The sequence below is a fragment of the Garra rufa genome, chromosome 20, assembly GCF_049309525.1.
Source record: "Garra rufa chromosome 20, GarRuf1.0, whole genome shotgun sequence".
Taxonomy (NCBI): Eukaryota; Metazoa; Chordata; class Actinopteri; order Cypriniformes; family Cyprinidae; genus Garra; species Garra rufa.
In genome coordinates this window covers 7716581-7737764 of record NC_133380.1, presented here as the reverse complement: position 1 = coordinate 7737764, position 21184 = coordinate 7716581, and the positions used below count along the sequence as shown (strand labels likewise).

Sequence of the window (21184 nt, the reverse complement as noted above, 5' to 3'; positions counted from 1 at the left end):
GTCAGTATGAGAGAATTGTACTTAAAGCACCTAATTTTAACGGATCTAATACAAGATACAAAACTTTGTATGGTCCTGTCAAGCAGACAAAATATGAACATGATGAATAGGACATGTGGCTTTGCATGGTTAAACAACATACTGCTGTTATCTCTTAGGGTGTACTCACTTTTATTGCCAGCTTTTTTGACAACAATGGCTGTATGTTGAGTTATTTTCAGAGGACAGTAAATCTATACTGCTATACAAGCTGCACATTGACTACTCTAAAATATCTCCAAGTTTTATTTTCCATAGTATTGTCCCTTGAGAAGATATACTAAAATGGTTGCTGAAATGTGAGGGGTGTACTCACTCACTTTTGTTCTATCTATCTATCAATAATATAATATAATATATATAATATATATATATATATATATATATATATATATATATATATATATATATATATATATATATATATATATATAATATTAATTGAATACAAAGTCATAAAACTGTATTTATACTAGTTGTACAAGATGCATTATGGAGTTTAGCGTGTCAGACTAATGTGTCATTAAACCTACCCACCCACAGGTGGAGAAAAAGTGGATGGTTCAGTTTTATTTCCTTTTGAGAAATGTAAAATATCAGGGTGTCTCAAATCTCAAATTTCAATACCAAGTTAGGAAAAGAAAAGAATTTAAGGAAGGAGTTTCTGTGTTCTGTTTGTCACATGTGGGTTGGAGGAGTTTCGGATTTGGGTCACATTTACATTTATGCATTTTACTGACTTTTATTCATTTTTATCAGCACTTTTTGTTATTTTAAACTTTTTTTAACCTTCTAAATTGTTTAAATATATTTGAAAAAAAAGAAAATGCTTTTTGGGCCCAGAAAATACAATGGCAAACACTACATGCTTAAAAGTCTAGACATTTTTCACATTTTATGTTTGTTTTGCACCTCCAGCCTCTTGTCACCCTTCAACTTCCCTTTTTATAAGAGACTTTCTGTCATGTATTTATTTATTTATTTTTCGGACGACAATGGTGGGTTTTATTCTAGTAAAATTACATTTTGATGACAGCTATTGCTAGGTGTTTTTAAACAGAATATGCTACTGGTAATGCAAAAATATGATTAACACATCTTTGAACAGACTTGAACATTCATTGAAGAAGTTGAAATTTGACAACACTGCCACCATGTGTTATGATTTATTATCGCAACTGCAGACGACATTATAATGTGTATGAAAACCAAAGATAGATTCACAAATCCATTGAAACACTATTAAAATTAGGTTTGTTTAATTAGCAACTAGAAAATAAGCACTTCATATTCCTGCACATGCTATATTCAAACTCTAAATTTTAATTTGATAAAACTGTTCATATTATAAAGAATTACACAAGGCAAACACAGAAGAAGGGGAAGTGTCTCAAAATGCAAGAGAATAGACTATAGGAAAACATAAGTCATTTGTGTTTACTGCTATATAAAAAGCAGGAATTTGTATTTGTGTATTCTTTCCTTGTTTTTATTTGTTTTGTTTTTATAATTGTAACGTTACAGCCTTAATGGTTTGATTATTTGTACTGTTTAATTAAAAAAAAAAGATTTGCGATATGAAGCGCCGATCAGAATCAAAAGTTGCGATCTGAATCAAAAGATTTGCGAACCAGCACCGAAATCCCGATCTGAATCAAATGATTCACAATCCCTTACTGATATTTGAATCAAAAGATTCATGAGCCCGCTCTGAAGCTCTGATCTAAATGATGATTCACGATCCATCATTTCAGATCAGGATTCAGAGTGTGAATCATTTAATTCGCGAAATAATTGAAATAATTCGCGAACCCGCTCCGAATTTCCAAGCTGAATCAAATGATTCACGAGCCCCCTTCGAAGATCCGATCTGAATCAAATGATTCGCGAACCTTCGTTTCATTTTTAAATGACTCACTCAGTTGAATCGTTTGTCTGTTCCTCCTGTTTTCGCGTCTTCAGCCATGTTTACACGACACTGTCAGTACCACTACTGGCTCAGCTCGCTAGTTTTATGACATTAAATGAAATAAGTGAAAAAGTATAGCCTATTGTTTACATAGTTCCTTTCTAAAGATAATATCCAACACAAATCTACGAACAGGTGAGCTAACCAGTTTACTGTTAACTAGTGAAAACACTGTTAAAATGACAAGCTGCACCTCAAAATATATGTTAGATAGAAATATTGTGCATTATTACGATCAAGTTTGTGGCTTAATTCACTATATTTGAAATAGTTTGACCACTGAAGCTCATTTGGTGACGGTTAAATAAGATGAAAGGATCCAGTCATCTCATACTGAAGTGAATGTTCAATTGATCAGTATTGTAACACATATTTAAGAAACTATTGAGGTTTCTAGCATAATTTCATTAACTTCTCAGGACTTCAGAATCATTTCGCGAAATAATTGAAATAATTCGCGAACCTGCTCTGAATTTCCAAGCTGAATCAAATGATTCACGAACCCCCTTCCGAAGATCCGATCTGAATCAAATGATTCGCGAACCTTCGTTTCATTTGTAAATGACTCACTCAATTGAATCGTTTGTCTGTTCCTCCGGTTTTCGCGTCTTCAGCCATGTTTACACGACACTGTCAGTACTACTACTGGCTCAGCTCGCTAGTTTTATGACATTAACTGAAATAAGTGAAAAAGTATATTGTTTACAAATAAAATATCGATAGTTCCATTCCAAAGATAACATCCAACACAAATCTACGAACATATTCAGGTGAGGTAACCAGTTTACTGCTAACTAGTGAAAACACTCCATTAAAATGACGAGCTGCACCTCAAAATACATGTTAGATAGAAACATTGTGCATTATTGCGATCGAGTTTGTGGCTTTATATATATATAATAATTATATAATTATATATAAGAAACTATTGAGGTTTCTAGCATAATTTCATTAACTTCTCAGGTAATATCAATGGTATGACCTATTTCAACAATGGTTACCTACACATATATTTAATTATTTGAATAAATTTTTCATATCCCTAGTGTTTTGGAGACTGATTTTGACGGCACCCATTGATCTACAGAGGATTGGAGAGCAACTGAGCAAAAGAAACAAAACCATCTACATCTTAAATGGCCTGTGGGTGAGTAAATTTTAAGTTAGGCTATTTCTTAATGTCCTCATCCCTTGACAATTTGACTAAGAACAAAAGGTTATTGAAACATTTGATTTTGATGAATGAAAACACTTTAATGGCATTCACACTAACCTACGACAGTATCATACATAAAATGCTTATAAAACACGGGTCTCAAGGAAGGCTTTTGGCTCAAGAAGACAAGTACGACAGTTTCTCATTAAAATGAAGATACATTTTATTTCTTTTCTTAAAAAAACAAACAATACAAAAAAAATCTGAGGAGGAAAAAAAGAAACAAAAAAAAAAGAAACCAGTTTAAAATTAAAATCAAGCACAAAAAACAAAACATTCATACGTTTTTTTGGACAGCTAGGTTAAAAACCAATTTATAGACAGCACGAGTGGAAAATATTCAGAGACGCCTGGCAGAAAGGATCGAACCTAGTCAGAATGCCATGTATGCGCTGTAGACAGAAAGCCCCTTGAAATGCATCATGGGATATACATCATATGTGTCTGAAAAAAAAAAAAAAAAAAAGCAGCAACAGAAATATATATTTAATGAGCAAACACACATAAGGTATGAATAGTACAATTCTTCTCTATCCTCACAGTGCAAATACGCCTCTCTGTCATGACACCACAAACGCATCTGATCCAGGGCTGAAGAAAACAAAGTTTTTCGCAGATCCCACAACATTCAGCAATACAATCTCTGGACAAAAACGGGCACGAATCAAAAGATACCCCCCCGGTTTCTGAACGTTTAGCTTTGTGGTACAATATTTCGGTTTTAACAGGCTACGTAAGGCAGGAACAGTGCGCGAGACTTCAGATTCACATTTCCCGTGCGATTAACCGTTGTAAGGCCCGATCTCTGCACTCTCACCGCACGCCTCTTTTGAGAAAAGAGATGAAAGCATTCATACTGCAGCCTTTACACGAGATGATCTGGAGGACGAAGAAAGAAAATATAAAAGTAAAACGCAGGCAAACGCATTAGAGAGATCGGAGAGAAAAACATATTCCAGGTTCAAAACGAGTTTAGCTCAATGAATAGAGAATGGATTACCACAGAAAATATTTCTCAGTTTGTTAAAAATGCACTAACAATGGTGTATAAAATGATTTTCTGTGGCAATTCTGTAGATTTCCTAAACAGAATTGGACGTTTTCAACCCAGAATATTGTATTGAAACACTAACTGCATTATTGTACGAACTACACAAATCGAGGCCGTTTATTTAAAAGGTAAAGCTACAAAACTGAACAGCAAACCCTGGATAAAGTGTGTACCACGACGAAAGAAATTCTCAAAACATGAGCGTTAGATGTCGGTTTCTCCATCTTTAGCTGATGAAACGCAGGGAAAGAGCTGCGAGCGCATGTCGAATAAATACAAAACGAATCCTCGTATAAGCACGACCCTGACCGCTAGTATCAAAACAAACGCTGTCGACTATTACACATTGCGAAACTTTCTAACGAATGGCTTTCTAGAGAAGTCACTACACAACAAACACACTGGACCTCATTCAGGAAACACTGCTGTAGAGCTTAGAAAGAAATACGGTTTTGCGAACAAATCGAACGTGACAATTCGGTCCTCGTTTGTTAAACGAAAGCACAATTTCACGCAAACGGCTGCACGGCCTTTAGTTGTGATAATTGGGGCAAGAATTGTTTTACACAGCAGTTAATTTCGTGAATGAGGACAATCGGTCGCAACAATGCAGAGTGGACGTTAAGCTTTATACATGTTACGGAAATAAACGAGCGCGAAAGCATTTTTTGGAGAATTCGGTCACATGATTACCCTGGGCGAGCAGCGACGCTAATGGTTGGAACGATGGGCTTCCTTCGAGATTATATACCCATAAATAAACAGACTCAGACACATTTTACTCAATAATATATATAGATATATACGCTCACAAGTTCTGGGAAAATGTCCGTTTGCGATATGGAAATTATAGGTAAACAAAAAAAAAAAGGAAAATAAAGAGTTCAAACCGTTGAGCCAGGCCATAACAGACACTGAAAAAAAAATCTGAAAAGCAAACAAACTCAAAACAAAAAGAGCAAAAAAGGAAAGAGTGTAAAGGGAAATAGAAGAAGAAAGGGGCGACGTTAACAACATGGCTAGTCTTCCCCGGATGGAGCCTCCTCTTCTGAGCCGTCCTCTTCTTCGTCTTCTTCCTCGTCTTCAGGGGCGTCGTCCTTTGTCTTTTTGGTGGGAGGAGACTCTTTCTTCTCCATCTCTTCTTCTTCCTCATCTTCAAGGGGGCTCTCGGGTTCCTCGTCGTCTTTGGGCGAGGATTTCTCCACTGCTTTAGCTGCACTCGGGCGGCCTTTTCCTTTGCCTTTCATGGGGCTGGGGTTCACTGCGGGACAATCAAACACGTTTATACTCCTATTCAAACGTTTTTTTTTTTTTTTAAATCAGATGAAATTAATGTTTTTATTCAGCAAAGATGCATTAAATTGATCTAAAGTGAGAGTAAAAACATTTATGGGCCATTCTACAGAAATGGTGCAAACTGCTGTCCCACAACCAAAAAACACATTTAAAAAACATAAGTATTCAAATCTTAGATGCTTACTAAGATCCTTCTATTATCTTTTGAAACCCACAATAATATTTAAAATATCCATAAGCTTAATATATGTATATATACACACACAATTATAATTTATTTGGTACTTTCAATTGGGAAGTGGCTGACCCGAACCCCTACATTTCAACTTATGAAAATGATCAATTTTCAAGTCACTACCGAAAAAGTGTATGTTTAAGTCGCTGAGACTGATTTTAACTACACCCCTACATTTATCATTTATGATCAGGAAATTTTCCTGTGTCACTGTCTGTCATATCTACATGGTGAGTAAATAGCCCCAATCATTTTGAGCTTGCTTCATAAGTACCTAAAATCGTCACTACTGAAATAGTCACGACCGAAACATTTAGTTTAGTTTCGGTAGTGACATTTGTTTTTTTTCGGTGTTATTCCATAAATGTGTCACTACTGAAACAGTCACAACCAAAACATGACATTGTTTCAGTGGTGACAAAAGGGAACCCGTAATTCTCATATTTGGGTGAAATAAACAATTTTACTCAAGTTATGCAAATTTTTGTATTTTAGTATGTTTTAGTAGTGTTTTATGGAAGTTTAAATTGTGTAATGTGATTGCTACCAAATGATTACTGTCACTACCAAAAATGTACCAACGCTAATGAAACATGGGATGTTTTGTCAAAAATAAAGTATACTGAATTATCAAATAAGATGTTATGAGTTTTTGGTTCAATGTACACTATATTGCCAAAAGTATTGGGACACCCCTTTCTAATGAACAGGTTTGACTACTTTAGTAATTGTCCCAATACTTTTGGCAATATAGTGTATATTCAAACAAATAAATCTTTAACTTAGAAATCAGTATGATCAACTTTTTGCCTTTTACAAAGAAAAATTATAATTTTTCATAAATTACAATTAAAGTGTTGTTAAAAATTTAATTGTTATTAATTTACCTCTGAATAAAAAAAATAGCAAAAATATATATTTACAGTGTAGATGTAAGCATAATCATAATAGGTCAATATACCCCTTCTAACTGATTTATACATTACTGTTTCAATATTGACAAATATTCCAATATTTTCTGAAAATACTGCACAATTACTAGAAAGGTGTACCTTAGATATTATACAATTTACATACATATATTTTCCATGATTTGAACCAATTCCGTAGAATGGCCCTTATAATGTTACAAAATATTTAAATAGTTCTTTGAACTTTCTATTCTTCAGAGAATCCTGACAAAAATATATTCCTTTCCACAAAATATTAAGCAGAACAACTGTTTTTAGCATTGGTAATAAAATTTCTGAAGGACACTGAAGACTTTACACCACAGGAATAAAGGATATTTTAACATGTATTAAAATAAAAGTTATTTTAAATAGTAATTATAACACAATTTTTTGAGGTATACTTTGCATAAGAATCTTCTTCTTAAAAAAAAAAAAATACTAAAATAACCTTACTGGGACTGAAGTAGTACTGTAATGCATTTTGTAAAGCATCAAAGTGTTTGTGCCAAAGGCCTTTGTCAGCACTTTAACACTCTATAGCCTCAGACCAATGACCTTTTAAGCAATACTTGATTTAAGTTAGAAAATGTAAAGAATACGACCCCGACGATACAACAAATATTGCTTCATTATTTTATGCTGACGTCATTTACAGATCGTTTTAAGCCCTTATGACGTTCTTTGTTCCTTGAAAGACAAAAAGAGACATTTTGAAAAATGTCCAAGCTACTCTTTTCCATTTTAAAATCTCAAAAGCAACATGGGTTACCTGTGGCCTTTAGCCGGGGTTTAGGGGATTTCTTGTCCTTCTTCTCCACTCTCCTTCCTCCTCCACCACCTCTCGGCACTACTTTTTTGCCTTTCTTTTTGGAGTGCCCATAGTCGCTGTCATCATCATCATCAACCATGAAGTCTTCATCACTGCCAGACTCCTCTGCAACAGAGAAAATTGCAAATTTACCATTACTGGCTTAAGTCAAAATCAAAATCGGAATTTTGGTCATTTATTTATAATTCGCTTTAAAAATAGCACACTCACGGTCCAGGAAGGCCTGCTCTTCCTCTTCTTTCTCCTCATCCTCACTGCCTCCGTCTCCCAGAAGGATTTCTCTCTGTTTGGACACGGCCTTTGACGCAGCCTGCCTCACCTGTCTCGGTTTCCTGCTCACCTCTTTATCATCATCATCACTATCATCTGCAGAGAACATCATGCACCCATATTTTGATTTATGCATCATTGAATTTGCAACTATTTTTACATATGACTTCACTCCTAAACTGTGGTTGTTTTATATGTTGATCGAATGATCTTAATCTGACTTAACAGGCAGTTCTTGAGCAAAATATGACTAGACTTTATGCTGATAGTTTAACATCTGCTGCTTCATGTTTAATGCATGAGAATTCAAGAGAAAGTGACATTTTTTGTCGCTCCGCGACTCACCTCCACCTCGTTTCCTCTTCAGTGACTTCTTGCCTGGCTTCTCCGCCTTTCCTTTCTTTCCCTTTTTAGCCTTTTTATCATCAAAGTCACTTCCTCCATCTTCTTCTTCCTCCTGCTCTCCAAACTCGTTGTCTTCATCACTTCCGAAGTCATCTGAAAAGCACAGCATTAGAGAGTTAGCATCTTTTTATGACTCGCCAAATCATCCACGGCTATGAAACATGAAAACTGAATCGAATGCAGTTTACCTGCAGAATCATTTTTTGGTTTGGAGAGTTTGTCATCTGAATCCTCACTGTAAGACAACAGAAGAGGTTCGTTAGTAGTCTGATCTTTGAAGGAGAACGTCCTAGTGTGCGGTATTTATTTCCTAGTTATAATTAACTGCTGCATATGTGGGTCATAAGGAGAAAATGGATCTCAAAAAGGTTCACGATCCCCTGAGACATGCGAAACCAGTCATGAAATCACTCATTTGCACTGTTTAATACCTATTAAAATGCAATATTCTGATAATATTTGAAATCTTACCTCTCTTCCTGTGAATTCTTAGACTTCTTGTGCTTGATTTCACGAGGTGGAGCACGTATCTTCTTAGTTGTTTCCTTTTCTCTCCCATAGTCCTCATCTGGAGGAAAAACTACATTAATACTTTTCCAAAAAGCTAAAACAATGCCATAAACAATTTTAGAGATGGTTTATTACCTGCGTCATCAGATTCGTTAAACTGGGAGTAATTCACCACCTTTCTGTTCCTGTAAGAGAGACAAAATACTGTAACAGGAGTTTCCAAGCACACATTTGTGACGTTAATTCACGTTTTATGGGCTTACAGACCATCAGAAGGTGGTCAGCATTTCTTCAGGAAACTGAAGCTCATTTAACATGCCTCGCTTCATTATGTTTACTTGAATTAATGATCGTTAAACAGTTCCTCAATTAGCATTTCAATGAGGGTTTCATTAATACTGCAGTCTTGTCCCATTTAACCACTCAGGCCCAACACGGTGTTGAGATGCTTGAAGAGCCACAAGTTACTTTTAGGTAATTAGATGGAGCTAGAGACTTTGAGTAGAATTTACAATACACTTAAAGAAATTGGTGTAGAAACAGTTTTCAGTTAGAACTTGATCGTAAATATTAGAAATAATTACAGAGAAATGGCAAATGTCACCCTGGACCACGAAACCAGTCTTAAGTAGAATGGATATTTGTAGCAATAGGCAAAAATACATTGTATGTGTTAAAATGTATTTTTTTTTCTTGCCAAAAATCTTAAGGATATTAAGTAAAAAGCATGTTCCATTAAGATATTTTGTCAGTTTCCTATGGTAAATATATCAAACTTAATTTTTGATTAGTAATATGCCTTGCTAAGAACTGCATTTGGACAACTTTAAAGGCAATTTTCTCAATATTTAGATTTTTTTGCACTGTCAGATTCTAGATTTTTATATCTTGACCAAATATTGTCCTATTCTAACATAACCATACATCACTGGAAAGATGATTTATTACAGCTTTCAGATGATGTATAAACCTCAGTTTCAACAAATTGACCCTTATGACTGGTTTTGTGGTCTAGGGTTACAAATAGCACATTGAATATAATGTGCAATTTACTAAATAAAGAAAAAGAAAGAAAATTAGTGTGGAAACATGAGATTGCTAGTACATTTAAAAAATATATATTAATATTCATCGAAAACTGTTATTCTTTGTCGTTTCTTTGTAATTACAAAGAAATGGAAAGTTTGAATTAAACAAAGTATTAAAACTGAAATGGTGTTTTTTCGATATTTTTCAGTGTACTTAATCATCAATTCAGAAAACACATGATAATACACAGAATTCAACATTTTTAATAGTTAAATCTGAAAAATTAACTTGAAAATTGTCAAATTGTTTAGGAATCTTGTCAATTACTATTATTTGTGATCCAGGGTCTTAAGTAGTGCAGGTATATTTGTAGCAAGAGCCAAAAATACATTGTATGGGTCAAAATGATCAATTTTATGCCAAAAATCATTAGGATATATAGTAAAGCTCATTTTTCATAGTGTACTTGATCATTAATTCAGAAAATGATAATGATAATACACAGAATGAAATATTTTTCACAGTTAAATCTAAAAACCTCGAAATTTTCATCAAATTGCTGAGGAATCTTGTAATTTACTATTATTTGTGACCATGGACCACAAAACCAGTTTTAAGTAGCATGGGTATTTTTGTAGCAATTGGCAAAAGTACATTGTATGGGTCAAAATTATCTTTTTTTTTTTAATGCCATATTAAGTAAAGATCAGGTTCCATTAAGATATTTGGCAAATCATAATATGCATTGCTAAGAACTTAATTTGGACAACTTTAAAGGCGATTCTCTCAATATTTAGTTTTTGCACTCTCAGATTTCAGATTTTAGTTGTATCTCGGCCAAATACATCAATTGAAAGCTTATTATTCAGCTTTCGGATGATCTCAATTTAAAAAATTTGACCCTTATGACTGGTTTTGTGGTCCAGGGTCACATATTAGAAATAATGACAAAGAAATAGCAAACAACACATTGAATAAAATGTGCAATTTACAAAACAAAGAAAGAAAGAGGAAAAAATGGTGTAGAAACCGTTTTCACTCAAAAATTAGTACATTTAGCAACTAATTACAAAGCAATTGCAAGTTTGAATTGAATTGTGTTTTCATATATTTTTTTACAGTGTACTTAATCTTCAATGATGAATAAAATATCATTTTAACAGTAAAGTTAAAAAAAAAAAATAACAACATTAGAGAGTTATCTTTTTATGACTCGCCAAATCATCTATAGCTATGAAACAATCAAACGCAATTTGAGTTGAATTGTATTTTTTATATATATTATATGTACTTAATCATCAATGATGAATAAAATATACTTTTAACAGTAAAGTCTAAAAAATAACTCGGAATTTGTCAAATTCATAATTAAGTACACTGTAAATAATATATATAAAAATACAATCCAATTCAAATTGCATTTGATTGTTTTATAGCTATAGATGATTTGGCGAGTCATAAAAAGATCTAATGTTATTTTTTTAGACTTTACTGTTAAAAATGATCAATGAATAAAATATATTAAGTACACTGAAAAAATTATATATGTAAATACAATTCAATTCAAACTTGCAATTGCTTTGTAATTAGTTGCTAAATTTACTAGCAATTTTTGAGTGAAAATGGTTTCTACACCATTTTCCCCCCTCTTTCTATTTTGTAAATTGCACATTTCGTTCAATGTGTTGTTTGCCATTTCTTTGTAATTATATCTAATATGTGACCCTGGACCACAAAACCAGTCATAAGGGTCAAATTTTTGAAACTGAGATCATCTGAAAGCTGAATAATAAGCTTTCAAGTGATGTATTTGGCCGAGATACAACTATTTGGAAAAAAAATCCGGAATCTGAGGGTGCAAAAAAAAAAGAGAAAAAGCTAAATATTGAATTGTATAATTAATAGTATTTTTTTTTTTTTAATAATCAAGAGTAAGACTTTTCATAATCTCTATAATTTTCTTGGTGTTTTTAATGACAGTGCTGGCTAATTTTAAGTTAGACAAGTTTAATGTAGTAACAGCATCTGCATGTTCATGAGGGCAGCGAGCGACATTTTTCTTTACAGTGGATACGTGAGGAAGGCGCGACATTTTAATCGTTTTATATCGAGTCTCGGTCATCTTTTATAGACCCAACACATAGCCATATATAAGGCTACTAATCTGCTGTCGTTTGAAATCAAAATGTAGAGCGTAAATATGAAAATTTGTGCACGTTTTCCACAGAAGTCTTAACGGGAGGTGTGGTCGCTCTGAGCCACCCCGCCCCCCTCTGACGTCACCCGCGTCGTGTTAATTTACCGCTATCAAAAAAAATCCCTCAAAACGCGCTTCCCTCCCCAAAAAACACCAACGGGCTTTCGCAATCTATTGTTTGTGCATCAATGAGTTATTCCCGCAAATATGTGCGCAATACAGGTTACAAAATCACTAGAATGGGCCAATGAGCACCTCCAGTGGGATTTTATTACCCCTCCTGAAGCTTTGGCGAGGATGAATGGGAAGCCATATTCTCAGTGGCTTACAAGGAAACATGAAGCCGTTTAGTGCTTCTCACACAACAAATATATACTGAAATATAGGTAGGTGATGCACACGAAATATCACAATGCAGAATCGTGGTTGATGCACGTTGAAAACGTGCAAGATACACCCATAAATACAAACGAGACAGTCCTCCGCCACTGGAAAAGAGACAACGAGCAAAATGCATGCACGGATGAGCCAAAATGTTACAAAATCGAGCTCTAAACAAGAACCTAAGGATGCCTGGCACATGCGTGAAGCCTAGAACTCAGTGTGCATGCAGCAGCCATCAGCAGGACGAAACGGAAACCCACGTACCTCACTGGTCTTGCCATTTTGCAGGAATACTGTAGAGGTTAAAATTGTGAAAGAGCAAAAGAAAAGCAGGGAAAATGCAAACAAAACGTGCTGTTTTAAAACACAAGAGGGCTAAAGGTGACGTCGCGGAACCAACGCCCTCTCCCTGCGGTAAAAATGAAACAATGCGGGAAATATTCCTGCTCTACGAAAGTATTTAGTTTAAATTTTACCTTCAGCTACTCAAAATGGTGAATAAAACAAACTGAAACTGCAGCCTTCGCGCAACCTAACGATTGGATGGTGGGCGGGCATTTTTGTGCAAACTCCGCCCACTCGGCTGGATTTGCCCAGAGAGCGACGCCATTGGTCAGTTTGAACGAGCGTTCGCTTCGGGATTGGGTTTCGTGGCTGTCGGTCAAACATAGGGTCTCCAAAGCGTTTACCCTCCCCCTCGTTTGCGGATAGGTTGAACAGCATGGCTCAGAAACAAAAAGAGGCCCTCACGATATGCAAGATGTCCCAGTTTAAGTGTAGAACAACTTTGTGTTGTTTGTTTCTGTAGAAATTAGCTTTACATAAACGAACACACGCTTTCTATAAGGGCCAGCGCTTAAGATAGCGTTTGAAACGCACGAAGTGTTCATTTTAGCTGGCTAATTTTCTAAAGTGGGATTTTAAGTACATCACGTTTGGTAGAATATCACTGCAAATGTAGTGAGAGCTAAAGTAGCAATGCTAACAGTAATCCTGCTCAGCCCTGATATCACATTTTATCTACAGTTTATGTTACAAGAGTTAATAACATTAATTATTTTTAATAGGAAATACTATAAATGTTTGTATTTATGTTTTAGCCCTTTGTCTTTGCTAGTGATTCTCAGTAGGAAGGAAAAGCAAAGCTCAGTAAAAAAATGTTGTAATCAAATGCCTCCAGACCATCTGCCCTCAGCTTTGTTTGCTTTGCTTTGTTTGTTTGGTTGACTCCATGGCTCAGAAATGATTCTAGTTTGTTGTTGTTGTTTTTCTGAAATAAAAAAAAGCTTAGAAAAGAAAGGCTCCAAGACCCCCAAAGTATTGATTATCAGCTAACTTCTACCCTAAAATGTGCCTCAACTTGATATTTAGGGCCTGTTTGATTGCACATTTGTCTTTTGCGTGAATGAAAGCTTTAATAACATTTATGACCCTGAACCACAAAATCAGTCATAAGGGTACATTTTAGGCATATTAGGATGATTTTTGGTGGAGATACAACTATTTAAAAATATGGAATATAAAAGTGGAATAAAAAAAATCGCCTTGTTGTTCAAATGAAGTTCTTAGCAATGAATATTACTAATCAAAAATTAAGTTTTGATATATTTACAGTTGGAAATGTACAAAATATCTTAATGGAACATGATCTTTACTTAATATCAAAATGATTTTTGGCATAAAAGAAAAAACATTGTGGTCCAGGGTTACATTTAACCCGTTATTTATGACTGAAATGAATGTGAATATCAACGCAGACTGCTTGATATTCAGCTTCCAGAATCACATGACCGCAAGGCATCTGTATTCCAGCATAAGCAATGTATCTAGCAAGTCATTTCAAAGGATTTTATGCATACATGAAATGCAGTGACTGTGTCTTTCTCTTTATTTCTGTTCCAGGGAACAGGATTTCTCCCTCTTTATTCCTCCAGTCTTTCGCTGCAGACCCTGGAATCCTCTCTGCTCAGCAGTTATTGAAGTGAGGAGAAGGTACGTCTCCATGGCAACCAGGTATGATTCTCATCCGTTTTATTTATTTATTTACTTGCCCATCCATCAGTGTTTGCATTTCTTTAGCCTTCTCTAATCTTCCAAAGCATCTCCGTATGAGTTCCTCAGAAGAAAATCTGCTACTATCAAGGGTCGGTCATCTCATATTGTTTTTGTTTATTTGGATGCATGTCTTCTGTTGCCACAGCAACCACTCACTTTTCTCCCTGGAGTGCACACAGAAATCACATCTAAATTCGAAGACAAATGCTGTCACAAAAAGTAGGACATGTAGAAAAAATGCTTGCACAGGCTATAACACCATACAGATGTGGGGCCCACATGCATAAACTTGTATTTGCTCACAGCTCATGGGCAAAGTGCAGTGAAGTGCAATTAAATCACTAGTTTCTGTTACACAAGGTGCTTAGAATCCTCGTCAGACTAAAAACGCATTTGATCTGGTATGAATTAAATTTTAATGTTGGTGAGTCTCACAAATCCCGTCATAACATGCCCTCTCAAAGATATATATATATATATTAGAATCATTCACATTTTTTGCATTGTGAGAAATAAATAAACCAAAGAAAATACATTTAAAGTAAATAAATGTGTAAAAATCACAATGCAAAAATCTTAATTTTCAAATAGGCTTAATTTTCTTAATGCAAATTATAATTTTGATTAGAACACATTTTTTGTTTTTGTCTTTTAAATACATTTAAAGTCAAACTTAATTTTTGATATATATTTTTTTACTACTGGGTGCAGGATATTATAGTTCATTTATGTAAGTGAGGATGACAAATTAAAGTAAACAGTGACATATTATGCCCGAAAATTCTTTATACAGTTGGACTACCAGTAAAATTGATACACAATTTGGGACCAGAAATTATTCAGACACCAGATATAATTTTTGATATGTTTTTACTAGTTGGTGCAGGACACTTTAGTTCATTTATGTAAGTGAGGATAGCAAAATAAAGTAAACTGTGACATATTACACCCAAAGTCCTATATACAGTGGACTACCAGTAAAATTGATACAAAATGTGGGACCAAAAATTATTCAGACACCAGATATAATTTTTGATATTTTTTTACTAGTTGGTGCAGGACACTATAGTTCATTAATGTAAGTGAGGATAGCAAAATAAAGTAAACTATGACATTTTATACCCAAAAATTCTTTATACAGTTGACTACCAGTAAAATTGATCAAAATTTGGGACCAAAAATTAGATTTTATACTTTGACCTGACTTTGTTTTGTTACATACCTTTCTATCAAAGTTATCTATCTATATATGTGACCCTGGACCACAAAACCAGTCATAAGGTTAAATTTTACAAAACTGAGATGTATGCATCATATGAAAGCTCAATAAATAAGCTGTCTATTGATGTATGGTTTGTTAGGATAGGACAATATTTGGCCGAGATACATCTATTTGAATATCTGGAATCTGAGGGTGCAAAAAAATCTAAATACTGAGAAAATCACCTTTAAAGTTGTCCACATTAAGTTCTTAACAATGCATTTTACTAATCAAAAATTACATTTTGATATATTTACAGTAGGAATTTTACCAAAAATCTTCATGGAACATGATCTTTACTTAATGATTTTTGGCATTAAAAAAAATCTAAAATTTTGAACCATGCAATGTATTTTTGGCTATTGCTACAAATATACCCCAGCGACTTAAGACTGGTTTTGTGGTCCAAGGTCACATATATAATGAAGAATGTTTTAGAATCATTCATATTTCTTTTGCATTGTGGGAAATAAACCAAATAAAATAATGTAATAATGTAGACGGAAATAAAATGAAAATGTCACAATGCAAAAATCTTAATTATTCCCAAATTGACTTAATTTTCTTAGTGCAAATGATAATTTTTGGTTATAATACATATTTTTTTTGTCTTTTAAATACATATACAGTCAAACCAAAAGTTATTCAGACACAATTTTAGAGATTTTTTTAACTAGTGGTAAATAGTTCATTTATGTAAGTGAGGATAGCAAAATAAATGGTGACATATTATACCCTAAAATTCCTTATACAGTGGACTACCAGTAAAATTGATACCGATTTGGGACCAAAATTTTAATTTGACAGTTTGACCTGACCATGTTTTGTTACATACTTTTCTATCAAAGTTATCACACATTATCAAGATGAGTTTATTCTGACACAGTTATACTCTTGAGTTCTTGTCATTTCAATTTTCTAAACTATAGCTAATAAACTGATAATGTGAGAAATTTTGAAGGTGTCTGAATACGTTTTGGTTTGACTAATTAATTTGTGATTATCAAGATGCATTTGTTTTGAAACAGATTAACTCTGAGTTCTTGTCATATTTTATTACCATTTTCTAAACTATAGTGAATAAACTGTGATAATGTGAGAAATGTTAAAGGTGTCTGAATAATTGTTGGTTTGACTGTATTTTTTCTGATTCTAGGGTGATATGTGACATGGGTATACTTACTGAGATTCACACAGGTAAGATTTGATTGAATTTTGTTCTGATGCTTTGAACTCAAACAGGTTTCATGTTTATACTTTCAGAATTATATTTTTACAATGCCCCTAGAAAGGTTAATAACTTTTAGTAGCCTGTCCCTTTTACTTGCTTGATATGCTTGATTTTCTAAGACTCTACAGTTGCAAGGCTAGTAAAGAAACACAAGAGGGCAGTATGGCACTGCTATGCTATAGTTTGCTTAGAAATCATAATCCAGTTTTGTACAGAGATATGGATCTTTTAATAATAGAGCTGTTATGCTGCATTAGTGCTTCTGTGTTCTTCAAATGACTTCATGCACAAAACCATTATGAATATAGGAAAACTGTCTGACAGTATAATTTCTATATGTGGACTTTATAGTAATCAGTACCTGTTTACCTCAAAACCACCACAAAAAGTATTTGTATGCTTAAGCCATGCTTTAAAAAGTCAGTGTCTTTACTGTACTCTACAGCACTAAAGATCAAACCAAGAGCCGTTTATTTTGCACAATGTTCGTGCTTTTTTAATCATACAGATATTTTTGAAGCTGAGAGCCGTACATTTTATGCAATATTAAAGATTGTTTTGTTGTTTTGCAATTAATGTTCTACATTTTCTGAACCACTTCAGACAGAAGTTCATAAAAAATACAGACACCAAGGTTACTGTGAAGTTTGTAAAACTTTGAAAAAAGTTGTTTAAATGAGAAATTTACTTCCAGAATGAAAAGTTCCTGATAATTTACTCTCCCCAATGTCATCCAAGATGTTCATGTCTGTCTTTCTTCAGTTGCAGAGAAAACATACCAGGATTTTTCTCAATGTAGTGGATTTCAGTGGGGATCAAATGAAATCCACTATATGGAGAAAAATCTGGGAGTTTTTTCCTCAAAAATCTTAATTTCTTTATGACTGAAGAAAGAAAGACGTAAACATCTTGGATGACATGGGGTTGATAACACTGTTAAAAGTGGATGAAATAGCATTGGTTATGTAAGTTTTGGTTATTGTTATTGTTCTCTATGCAGCTGTTCATTTCTGCTGTCTTTTCAAGTGTTATGTTATAGGGTTAAGCTATAGGGTTTATGGTCATGAAAGGGTTAATAAATGTTATAGTGCTAATGCCATTTAAGGAATAGTTCACCCAAAAATGAAAACACTGTCATTAAGAGAGAAGGTCACTTCCAGAACAAAAATTTACAGACAATGTACTCATCCCCTTGTCATCCAAGATGTTCATGTCTTTCTTTCCTCTGTCATAAAGAAATTTCAGGATCTTTCTTCATATAGTGGACTTCTATGGTGCCCCAAGATTGAACTTTCAAAATGCAGCTTCAAATGATCTCAAATGCGGTTGCAAACGATCTCAGCCAAGAAAAAGGTTCTCATCTAGTAAAACGATTGGTTATTTTGTTTTTAAAATTTACAATTTATATACTTTTTAACCTTAAATGCTTGTCTTGGTTCAAAGGCTATGTCAAAAAACCCCATCTTTTTTTCTCCTTCAAAACATTTCTAACTTCAAAAATCATTAAAACTCATCCTACATCACTGCAAAGTGTTTGCAAAGTGAACATGCAAAGAAGATCAAACAACTTTAACAAAAAAATAAAGGTAAAACAGCGATGTAGGGCAATTTTGAAGTTGAGGGAGAAAATGAAATGGGAGTTTTTCGACATACCCTAACTGTTTTAAAGTGGAAAAAAACTTGTTCAGGCAGAGCAAGACAAGATAAGCATTTGAAGTATATTATTTGTAATAATAATAAAAAAAAACAATCGTTTTGCTAGATAAGACCCTTCTTCCTCAGCCGGGATTGTTTACAACCGCATTTGGGATTGTTTGAAGCCGCATTTAAACTGCATTTTAGAAGTTCAAACTCAGGGCATCATAGAAGTCCTGAAATGTTTTCCTCAAAAAACATAATTTCTTTACGACTGAAGAAAGAAAGACATGAACATATTGGATGTACATTATCTGCACATTTTTGTTCTAAGAGTGAACTACTCCTTAAGTGCATTGCTGTAAACACATGCCACAGATGCTGTCAATAGATTTTAACTTGGGACATTAGCCAGCAAGACTGTTTTTAGCTAGAGCATGCCTGAACTAATTCTTCCTAGCATGAACCTTCCTTGACCAGCATGCAAATTCATACTACAGGCTCTGTCAGAAAGGCCAAAGTTCACCCATTTGCGGGTGTTGCTCTTCATTTAAAGATGCTGACGGTGTCAGGTTGGTTAGCAGGTGAAGGTTCGAGTACAGGTAACATTTAAAAAAGCAGGCACTTTCTCTCACCACAGCGCCGGCCAGCATCTCTATTCTGAAACATACAGGAATCTGGATGCAGCTGCATCCTATCGTTGAACCTCTGATAGCACACTTCAGTCAGTGCTGTAGGGAGTTTATTCAAATAGATCTCAACTCCCTGCAGCCTGTTTTACACACAAACACGCAGTGAGAACCCAGTCGGGGGATTTTGAATTTTAAGATGTACTTATTTACAATCGCAGGCAGACTATTCTTGGACAAGAGCCCTGCGGAAAAATAAGAGGAGACTGGCAGCGAGAGGACGGCGGGATAAAGTAATAATGTCTTTTTTATTGAAGCATGCCAAATTAAAGAATCAAATAGGTTGTTAATGATATATCAAAATGATGGATATCTCTTAATATGACTTTCAATTTCAGAAATGTGTTTTTTTATTTTATTTTAGAGTATAATTTTTTTCAGCTTTAGCAGAATGTGTGAAAATATTATATAAAAGCTAACTATTACAAATATTTAAAACGTAAGTTATCAAAATATTGCCATATATTGTCTTTTTGTTTTGTTTGTTTGCTTTTTTGTTTTATGTTTGGTATAATATTGTCACATTCACTTCTTGCATAAAAATAAAAAAAAACGCAAAAAAAAAAACGTAATTTCCACCACAGAGCTCCAATGTGCCCTTTTATATACAGATATACTTTTCACTGGACATAAATCTTGTATATTTAGTAAGAAGCCCCACACAGGAGCCATTTTTCTCTGATTTGCTTTGTTTCTCTTTAATCCTGAAAATAATTAGCTTCCGTGATCCTCCCCAAAAGGTTCTCTAACATTTTATAGGAAGCAACACTGAGTTTTAATCTGCAGTAAACTCCAGATGGCTTGAAGTAGGACTTTGAAACCAAGAAGGAATGGCTGAAAAAATTAGGGGCCGCAGAGCTTTAACGCCCCGCAAAGCAACTTATTTAAATTAGAACAAAGACGTTCCGGGATGAAACATTCTCCTCAGCCAGAAGGCATTTTAATGCTAGAATATATTCAATGCTAATGCCTTTGAAACTTCCAAGAGAGACGTTTTAAGGAATTCTTAAGCCGCATTGAAGGGTTTAAAAACTTCCACACTACCTAGATAACATCTTTAAATTATTAAATCTTTAGAATGTTCATTTCTAACAGTCAACTGAACAAAAATGAGGCTTTTAAACTGTTGCTAAAAAAAGGATTCCATTAAGTCTGTACAAAAAAAAAATATATATATCTTAAAGGTCAAACATGGTGCGAATAGAGATATTCCCCATTAAAAACTCCTTCTGATGAAGTTGGTTGGCCAAGCTGGTCTTGCTGGTTAAGGTAGTCAAAGGGATCCCTCATGTTGTCCAAAGCAGTAAGACCTTCGTTCATCTTCAGAACACAAATTAAGATATTTTTGATGGAACCCGAACGCTTTCTGACCCTGCATAGACAGCAATGCAACTGACACGTTCAAGGCAGAAAGGTAGTAAGAATGTTTTTAAAAATAGTGCATGTGACATAAGTGGTTCAATATTAATTTTAATGAAGCTATGAGAACAATTTTATGCCCCAAAGTAAACAAAAATAAAAACAAAATTTTTGCAACTAAAATATTCAACAATTTCTTCTCTGTCAGTCTTCGATGGGCGTTCACGTATGGAAGCCTGTTTCTGCCACTGAATAAAAAATAAGAAAGGTAATTGGGACGTATTATCTCGCAATTCTGACTTTTTTCTCACATTTGAGAGTTTACATCTCGCAATTCTGACTTTTTTCTCAGAACTGAGATATAAATGCACACTTGTGAGAAATAAAGTCAGAATTGCGAGATATAAACTTGCAGTTCTGATTTTTTTCTTTTGCAATTGCAAGTTTGTATCGCAATTCTGACTTTTTTCTCAAAATTGTAAAATATAAAATCGCAGTTGCGAGTTATAAAGTCCAGTTCTGAGGAGAAAAAAAAGACTGATATGTTCACAGAATTGCGAGTTTATATCTC

The 21184-nt window shown here is 34.2% G+C and overlaps 1 protein-coding gene across 1 annotated transcript; it reads right to left on the bottom strand.

The window, feature by feature from the left end:
• Window positions 1-3368: 3368 nt before the first annotated feature.
• Window positions 3369-12920, bottom strand: nucks1a (nuclear casein kinase and cyclin-dependent kinase substrate 1a). Its single transcript, XM_073825726.1, has 8 exons — window positions 12648-12920; window positions 8909-8958; window positions 8735-8831; window positions 8452-8498; window positions 8204-8356; window positions 7799-7954; window positions 7529-7693; window positions 3369-5536 (listed from the first exon to the last, which is right to left on the bottom strand). Exons 1-8 carry the CDS (start codon window positions 12662-12664, stop codon window positions 5295-5297), a joined length of 927 nt encoding a protein of 308 aa, XP_073681827.1. The 5' UTR covers window positions 12665-12920; the 3' UTR covers window positions 3369-5294.
• Window positions 12921-21184: the final 8264 nt, after the last annotated feature.

Coding starts and splice junctions, on each gene's coding strand:
- nucks1a (XM_073825726.1), bottom strand. Junction 8,357..8,451: donor ACCAAAAAATGATTCTGCAG/GTAAACTGCATT, acceptor TGTGCTTTTCAG/ATGACTTCGGAAGTGATGAA. Junction 7,694..7,798: donor AGAGCAGGCCTTCCTGGACC/GTGAGTGTGCTA, acceptor TCTCTGTTGCAG/AGGAGTCTGGCAGTGATGAA.